Source organism: Cajanus cajan, chromosome 5, assembly GCF_000230855.2.
Source record: "Cajanus cajan strain Asha chromosome 5, NIPB_CcT2T_4, whole genome shotgun sequence".
Lineage (NCBI taxonomy): Eukaryota > Viridiplantae > Streptophyta > Magnoliopsida > Fabales > Fabaceae > Cajanus > Cajanus cajan.
In genome coordinates, this window is record NC_138521.1 from 64,833,927 (window position 1) to 64,843,577 (window position 9,651).

General features: G+C 32.9%; 1 protein-coding gene across 1 annotated transcript; it reads left to right on the top strand.

Annotated features, from left to right (window-relative positions):
- The first annotated feature begins 4,272 nt into the window (after positions 1 to 4,272).
- On the top strand, positions 4,273 to 6,900 carry LOC109811883 (uncharacterized). Its single transcript, XM_020375732.3, has 4 exons — positions 4,273 to 4,496; positions 4,604 to 4,711; positions 5,609 to 5,797; positions 6,637 to 6,900. Exons 1-4 carry the CDS (start codon positions 4,322 to 4,324, stop codon positions 6,675 to 6,677), a joined length of 513 nt encoding a protein of 170 aa, XP_020231321.1. The 5' UTR covers positions 4,273 to 4,321; the 3' UTR covers positions 6,678 to 6,900.
- The last annotated feature ends 2,751 nt before the right edge of the window (positions 6,901 to 9,651 follow it).

The window sequence follows — 9,651 nt, forward strand, 5'->3', positions numbered from 1 at the left end:
ATATAGAGACAGTTAGTGCGTCGGGTGCTTCAGGGGGTCGCAATTCCAATTTTGCGACGGTTTGTGCAACGTTTTGATAACCGTTGCAAAATTGCCTTGTGACGGACAATTCTGCAACGGTTCTCAAATCGTCGCAATGTTGTCTTTGCGGCAGTTCTAACCGTCGCAATGTAAGCCTTATAACCGTCGCAAAATCGTCATTTTCTTGTAGTTAACAAAAAATTAAGCCCCAAGAAACACCCTATACATGTACGATCCAAGAAACACAAAAGCACTTGGTACACAATGGAAACGTAAAATGGAAAAATGTAATTAGGCAAAAAAAAATACAATAAACAAAAAGATTAATTAAGAGAAGAAGAATATAACATATTAGATAAAGATTTTCTGGTATGCACGTTTCTTGCCTCATCAACATACCCTACAAAAGTTTCTGTATGTTGAACTGTGTTATTATACCTCAAACTAGATTTTATTATCTTTTTAATTAGAAGGTGAGGAAGTGAAAGGGAGCTGTGGCTGTTTTAAAACGCGGCAAATAATTGGATGTGGCTTTCACAATATATAGTTGTTAGCATTTATTTTAAACTGACATGTTAATAACTCGTTCAATTGTTATTTATGGAAACCTAAGTGTCTGGGGGTGGTTATTGGTTGGGTTGTATACAGTTGAAATCTGGATGAAAGGACAACTTCTTTAACAAAGCAAATGGTGGCCGGTGGGATTTCCTCAATCTATTTATTCACGTATGATATGATACAATACAACACGTAACATAATAATAATGCTTCGTACTAACCACATAAATTTTCAACTATATTTATTTGCAGAATTTATCTAGTTATTGTAGATGGAGATTGATGTAGCATGTGTGTTTGGAAACCATTTAGAAATGCGCTTTATCACGTCCAACCACAAATAGTAGCTTTTCAACATATTAAAAATCACGTCAATTTTTAAGAAGCAGGCATATTTATGTTTAGCTACGAAACACCACTCTGTTACACCGAAACATCAGGACATGTGAATGTTCAAAATATAAAACACGGCAACACGATATATAAATTAATTATATTTTTTAAAAGTTAAAATATCTGATAATTTTTATAAAAATTAACCTATAAAAGATTAATAAAAAAGTTACGAGCCTTACAATATTTTTAAAATAAGCTCACCTTTTAGATTTTTTTTTTAATGAAAGTGTTAGATAAATATTTAACTGAATTATTTCACTCTTTTAGCTCGTATCCAATTCGTGTAAAAAAAAAAGTGTTTAAACTGTGTTAGAGTGATGTTACATAGCGAAAGAGGTATCGGATGTATATTAAGATGTGTATGATAGGAATCATGTTTAGAACATATTTGACATGACAACATGAGTCTCTATAAATGTATTTGTGCTTCATAGATGTTTAGGCAATTTAACCTTCTTTAACAAATGTTATTCACATCTAATTTATTTTAGCATTAAATATATTTTGACCGTATGTAAAATGTTTAGGATGATGTACTAATTTTTTTTTTGTATGATAAGAGAGTATAACTCTTTCTTAACATGTTAGATTCTTTAAAAATAAAATAATATTTTCAGTTGCAACTTCATACTAAAAATGAGGATATTAAACCTCAATTCTTAAAATGAAGTATGTGCATACGTGTGAAGGAGCATTCAGATGAAAAAAATCTTTGAATTTAAACATTTTCTCTACAAATATAGTCGAATATAAAATATATTTTACTTTAAATTCTATGATAATGATAATAATAGTTTTAAAACCCTCCTCAAACTGGTCGGGACTCGGACTTGTTACCGGTTCGAGTTGACATTCAAATTGGGTTACGTTTTTTTATGACTCTGAAGACGAGTCTCAAACCGTGGCCATTTATATTAAGGACAAGTAACTAAGCCACTACTTCGAACATACTTTTGAATACATATATATGTGTGTGACAAAAAATATTATATATATAATATTATTAAATTATGTTTTATCTAAACTAATTTATATCATTCGGTTCAAATAATGATTCATATCACACAAGGCGAATAAAATTATTTGACATTGTACTCACCACTAAATCAACATTCGATTGACTTAAATAATTTATATAGTATATTTTTTAATTTAAAATTATATTTAATTATATAATGATTTATACAATTTAAATAGATGTATAATTTGGTTACTTTGTTGGTATTGTATTAACTACAATTTACTTTGGAAGCTTCTTTAAAATATAGTAAATATTTTATTAATATTTATAAGTTTGAAAAATATATGACATGCATTTTTTTTTAAATTATTAATAAAAAATAATCATATAATTTAATTAGTGATCTATTGATTCATCTTTTAAAATAATAATAATAATAATAATAATAATAATAATAATAATAATAATAACTTCTTTCATCAACAACAATAATTTCTACAATCACAAAATCACTATGTTTTATAAACTAAAATAATGAGCTGTTGATAACCATTCACAAAAAGTCACTCTTATCAATTCAACCATAGAATAATTTTTTTTAAGTTATATATTTAAATTCATGAAATTTTTTTAAATAAAAAATTATTATTTCATCACATCATTTTATTTTAACATATAATATACAATTCTCCTTAGTAGTATTTATAAACAGTTATATAAATAATTTTCCTATATTAAAAAAATATTAAGTAGTTCTCTAAATATTAAAAAAAATCAATTAAATTAGTTCCTGAACATTAATAAAAAGTAATTTAGGGGCTAAACGGTGAATATTTGATCCTTAAGAGATAATTTATATAATTGTATTTTCGAGGCTATACAGGATATGAATAAAGTTGAGAGATTAAATTGATAGTTTTTTCTTTTTATTTTTCTATATCTATCAAGTACATTGATAGAACACAAGTGATTGGCAAATGGCGATGTACTATGTGAAACTTATTGAAGATTTAGTTAATGGCTGGTGATAAACACACCTCCACTCTCATATAAACACACCCCCTTTTAAAAAAAAAAAATATAAAATGTCTAAATTACCCTTTAAAAAAAATGAAATTCTTAAATTTACACCTCCCTTCCCCTACCCTCCTTCCCCACACCCCACATTTCACACCCCTCTTCTTCCCAAAGCCTCTTTCCGCTCAATGTTATTAAGCAATATACTTTTACAGTCATTCTGAATAGAAAAAAAGGACTAGTCCTACCATAATCAGCATAAGAAAGGTTCTTTTACAGTCATAGCATTTCGAAAAGTACTTTTACAGTCATTAGCATTCCGGAAAGTACTTTTCAGAATAGAAATTATTGTTCATATAATTCCGGAAAGAACTTTCCGTAATAGTAACTTTAATATTATGGAAAATACTTTCCGGAATTATATAACAAAATATTTCCGGAAAATACTTTCCGGAATAAGAATTTAATATTATGGAAAGTATTTTCCGGAACATTTTTATATAATTCCGGAAAGAACTTTTCGTAACAGTAAGAAGAAGAAGAAGAGGAGTGCCAGAAAGAGAAAGAAGAGGGGTGCGCAATGTCGGCAAGTGATTTTGTATGAGAAAGACTCTTACTTGTTCTATGAAAAGAAAGATTAGTACAAAAATAACTTTTAAAATCGGGGTTTTAAAATCAGTCATAAGGTAGCCATTTTAAAAGTGACGCGGTGACCTGTACTGCAACAGAACGACCCCAGAACGGCCCTTGCTGCAAGCAGAATGGCCCTTGCTGCAAGCAGAACGGCCTGTACTGCTTGCAGAACGGGCCGTACTGATTGAAGAACGTGACGTACTGCTTGCAGAACGGGGCGTACTGAAAACAGTACGGCCCGTTTTGCTTCAGAACGGCCAGCACTGAAAACAGAACGGGCCGTATTGCAAGCAGCACGGCCGTTCTGCTTGCAGTACTGCCCGTTCTGCTTGCGGGAAGGGGGTGCGAGGAAGGGGGTGCGAGGAAGGAGGGGTGTAAATTTAGGAATTTTTTTTTTTTTTTAAGGATAATTTAGACATTTTATATATATTTTTTTTAAAAGGGGGTGTACTTATAGGAGAGTGGAGGTGTGTTTATCATGAGCCTTAGTTAATTTATTGTTGCGTGACCCATGAAACATTTCCAAGGCCCACATGAATTGGGACAGGGCCCAATAAGCTCAAACGTCGGCCTGCATGGGCAATGCATAAAGCAACAAAAAGAACATGACACGTGACACTGGCGGTTCCTCAAAATCGGACACGTGTCCCGTTGTCAAAGTTCGCAAACCGCCAAATCCTGTTCCTTCAACTCCGAAGTTGCAGCATTTTCACAGCAGAAGAAGAAGAAGAAGAAATGGAAAACAGAGATCGCCTGAGAGTTCAAAAGAAGAAACCCATTAAGCGCAGCAGCAGAAGGAAAGTATCACTGAGAAAGGTTTTGGATTATCTCAAGTCTGATACTTTCATGTATGCCCCTCTTCTCTCTCCGCTACCCTCTTCTCATGCTTTCAACACCTTTCCTTCTGAAGGTTTCACACTCATCCATCATTTTTTTTCCCTTTATTATCTTATGCTTTCAACCACCATGCTTTTTCTTTTGTCTGATGAAGTGCTTCTTTTGTTTATGATGTCTCAGTTGTTGAATTGAAAAAACCTGTGAAAGAGAGGCAGTGGCTTGGGGAGTATCTCATATCTGATGTTTATATGTATGCTCCGCTGCTTCATCTTCCCCATTCACCTCAAGGTACACTTGTTCTATATACTTTTTTGCCGTTTTCAATTTTAATTGTTACCTATTGTAGAATGGAAAATGTGCGCGCACTTATTTGTAACTGTAGCTGCTAAAATAGCAAACTTTCGTGTCAACTTTTATGGTGAACGGTTACAATTGGTACTAGACACTAGTGTTTGAATTGAACAGTGGTTTTGCCTAATGCTAACCTAAGGCCAATGCTTAAGGAATAAAAATAGTTTTTTTTTAATTATTTTATTTATTGAAAAGTGTAATATTGATTACGTTGATATTAAGCATCATACTACTGAGTAAATTATCAGCTTTATGTTAGAAACTGGAATATACAGGGTAAACCAAATTACCAATTATGAATTCTTTGGTCGAACTGGATGAATGCAAAGGTTAATCCTGGAGTAAGGCAGGTCTTGAAAAATAAAATATTTAGTATTCATTTGTCAGAGCTTCATAAAGGAGTAAACAACTCAAAGCAAGCTTATTCGCTTGCTCTTGCCCATCAAAAATACTGATGCATTGTCTCACTTCTTGATACGATGTCCTAGAGGCATATACATTGTGGTCCTCTAAGTAATACTAAGATGTTATCCTTGCTGTAGACAGTTCATATTTGAGCAGTGACACACAAAAGGAAGAAAATTGAATGTGAGGATACGATAATATTGCTGTCTCCTGATTTTACTGGTTAACATTACATCTTTTCTAATGAATTATTTATCTCAATTTGATTGTTTCTTCACGAGTTTTTTGTTCTTGTCCTTTTTGTTTCTTTTGAAAAAAAAATGCCGTTTAAGTTTTAACCATCTTCCTTCCTCATTGGTCGCATTCTGATTTGTGACTCTTTACAGATAAAAGTATTCATTGACTTTTTGTTGATTTTCCAAATTGCAGAACCTCTGCGAGACTGTAGAATGAATAGGATGGATGATTCTACTAGAAGGTTGACAATGAAAGTTAATCAACAAACTGATCATTTAGGAAATGCAAACCAAAGTTCTGAAAGTTATCTTCGTCAAACAGGCCTCTCTAATCTGCATACTTGGAGACACCCAGAGACTCTGAAACATACTGTGTACCAAGGTTGTCGCTCAACATCGGTTTTTGCTGCATATAATGCATTAGTGTACTACTTTAACTGCTTTAATTCATTATAAATGATGTTAGTTTGCTCTTTTTTTTTCTTTCCATAAATGAGATTCAATTTATTGGTGGGCGTGATATAACTTGTAATGATCTTTTGATGGAAGATGAGACTTGCTAATTTTGAACATTATAAACTATGGTGTCAACTCATCGACCAAATGCAATTCTAGGTAGAGAATCAAGTAACTCACTCATGTAATTTTTAGACAAACTTAGGTAGACTTTGTAAACTCATGGAAACTTGCATATACTTCTCAAATCAAGAAGCGGGTTTGCTAATCTGAAGTCAAATGTTATTTGTGCTCCATTTGTCCCAAAATGACTAAATGTTTGATGTTGCCCTTGCACCCTTTCTAAAAGCAATGTTAACCAAATTTTACTAGGCCTCTAATTACACAAAAAAGTCCTTGATATTGTTTTCTGCAAGCCAATTGAATCTCAATAGTAGTATGAAGTTTAATAATAGCTACACCAAACCCAGTGTTGTCAACTTGTCTCTTTTCGCATGTCATTATTATGATTTGTGATAAGTTTTATGTCATGCTTGAATACTGTCTTAGTTTTTTGAATATTATTTTTACTTTAACTAAATTCTTATGATTTTACCTTACAAGTATATGGAAGTTTCATCAGTTTATTGAAACTCGGAGCATGACAACCTAGATTCTGTTGGTTATTGTGGTTTGCCAAGTTGACTTTGCATAAGGAATCCAGGGATGCCTTAGAATTAAGAATGTTTTTGAACAGTTATAACTCTGCTTATATTTATGCTGCAGGAATTGTGACCCTCAACTCGCAGCCGAGAGCTCATGGTTGATTGAAACTTTTGGATATTGCTGTGAACATAACATAGAAGATAATAACCTATACATGCTGTTCTTTTCTTTTAGGTGTACATATTATAAATGCGTGTAGAATTTTACTAGTTATCGTTTTCGTTACTTAATTAATAGAATATGCTAGTGTGCCATGTATCAACTTTGACATGCATTTCATGTAACGTTTATTTCAATTGTAGTTTGAACTTCCTTATTAATTAACCGTCAATCTTTCTCATGAGGCGGGAACTTAAATAATAACTAATATAATCAGGTTTGTGGGTTTGTCCATCATCAACTGTCTACGAGGGTCGCATTTTGCTTAAACGGATCTTCGATAATCTTGAAATTCTGAATGATTATTTTACCAACTAGACTGGACTACACTGATGGCATGAAGATTGAAAGACCAACCATGTTTCTTTATCTCTTATTAAAATTTGCATGCATTCAATGATAGCCAGCTAAAATACAAAGGATGATTTTTCAACGGGGATAAATAACGGGACATGGAACAGATTTTCATTAGTTAAGGGTGCTCGAATTACTTTATGTTTTAGTTTTTAATTATTTTTTGGCTAATAAATGCGAACATGACTTATTTGTTTCCAATTTATCTTCAGATTTTGCATTTTTGTGACTGATCTGAAGTCAGTAGTTTCTATAATTATAACAAAAATATAGGGAAATTATGAGTATACATTATGTTATAGAGATAAAGATAGAGAAGTGTAAGAATATCAATGATAGTTCATAGTATGTGATTGCATTTGATATAAAGGGAGAAAAATGATGAGTATTAATGAGGTGTTAAGAGTAATGAAGTGTTTATGTATTACTGAAAAGACGTAATAATAATAATAAAATAAATAAATAGAAAGCAAATCAAACACGCACTGAGCTATTGGTACAAAATAACTACTGAGCTACTGGTACAAAATATAGCTAATCATAAACTGGAAGTACAGCAGGCTAGGCAGGATGAATTCAGTGATATGATACAATGATCCACCTCATTTGTACTAGTCGTGACTCGTGAGTGTGGCCACTTTTTAATTATTAGTACTGGTTTTGTTCGTTGTATATCCTGTGTCTGAATCAATCATAAAAACTCACCAAGTTTTGGAACATTGGTTTTATTTCCAAGTTTAATAGTGTTTTGATAAGGATGATATTGATTGAAATATCAAATGCCCCACAATTGTGATGTGTTTGAAGCTGGTTTGCTTTCTGTATTAATTCGGATAACGTGTTTGAAGCTGGTTTTGCTTACTGTATTAATTCGGATAACGCTCACTGCCAATTGTAAAAACAAGGTAATTGAATATTGTTTTTTTTTTTATCCTTTAAAACTTGATAGAACTTTAGTAGTTGGTGCATGCATATGCATGTAAATATACTTTCTTGACTTAGTAGTTCATCGTTTCTTTATCTTTGTACCACTTTTAGGAGGCAGAGAGGGGAGTTGTCCGTAATGTTACTGTTTTTCGTCCATGGTTGATATGCTGTTGAGATATTTCTTCTTAACGTGCAAGCCATCTCCGCTGTCACTTTCATTAACAGTTGCTAGTTATGACAAGCCATTTGCATATAATTCATTGTCGTTATAAGGCTAATTGAAGTAAGCACTTGAAAGGTTTTCTCGCCAAATCTGGGTTTTTGAAAAGTTATATTGTACTTGAACTAAACGTGCACCTGGTCTTTCTGGCCTACTTCACTTAATCATCCGTTTTCTGTCATCGTCCTTCAACTTTAGTTGTTAAAATGTAACATCTGAGCGCCCCAGTTTTGACTTTAGCAGTACAAGATTGGAGCATGATGTATTTTACTCCCACCCCATGTGTTAACTAAATGCTATATGCTATTTCCTTAGGTAGGTTTTCGAGAAGAGACGTGCATGCACATTACATGTAGCTAAAATCTCACGCATGCACTAGACTCCTTTTATTTGGTCCCAACAATCCCATATATGTGGTATACAATATACAATCCGTATGGTTGATGCTTTGACTTCGTACATCAGCAAAGTAACTTAAGTAAGTAATAAGCAATCACATCGCATATGTGCAATGAATAACGATTCTTATCTTTTTTTTTATGGCATGCATATGATTACTAGGCTGTAAAATCCAATACAACTTGATGCATGGTACATTCTATGAGGCGAATTAACATTAGAATGCACGAAAGAAATTTTACTCCGATGAAATTGGACCTGACCGAAATGTCACTTTCGTTTTGTGCCAGTAATCAACTTTATAAGTACAACCCCCGAGGATCTCGTAGTGGTAACTCTACCATATTTGGTCTGCCACTGTCAAATTCATAATGTTATTGTCCTTAAAGCTATATATCACGCCCCTCTTGATCATACCATCCCTATTGATTGAAACAATGCATTATTTACCATTTACATCTCCATGTTGCTGGTTGGTGCGGTGCATTTGTGCATGTATTTTTAATTTGTTTTTCTTACCATGCATGCATGTATGCATGTATATAATATATCACACAGAAGTTAACTACTGCCAGAGAAGTTGAAATTTTGTGTATGGTAATTATGAAATGGATAGAAGAGGGGTTGGGATGATGGGTGGAATGGAACTTGAGGGCAGAAAATCCGGAGGCCACATGCATGTAATGAAAAGACTAGTCTATTGAACTCCTTATGATTATATGCTGTAGCCTTATCACGAAAGATAAGTTGTGGACACCTATAAAGGCCCCCTTCAAAGCTATGCACGTGTATTACCTTTAAATACGCAATACCCCCACCTTAAAATCGCAGTGCCATTACCATCTGTCGCAATTGCCCCCAAAAATATTACTCACAAATGTTGCATTCGTCCTTAGTATGTTAACTATATATAACAAATAATGTATCCAAGTTTGATCAAATTTTGTTCTAAAAAATAGTTTGAACATGGTCGCAATGATTGAGAAATTGTATGAGCAATTGAGTAAATGAGAGAG

Coding starts and splice junctions, on each gene's coding strand:
- LOC109811883 (XM_020375732.3), top strand. CDS start 4,322: ATGGAAAACAGAGATCGCCTGAGAGTTCAAAAGAAGAAACCCATTAAG. Junction 4,497..4,603: donor CAACACCTTTCCTTCTGAAG/GTTTCACACTCA, acceptor ATGATGTCTCAG/TTGTTGAATTGAAAAAACCT. Junction 5,798..6,636: donor GAAACATACTGTGTACCAAG/GTTGTCGCTCAA, acceptor TTTATGCTGCAG/GAATTGTGACCCTCAACTCG.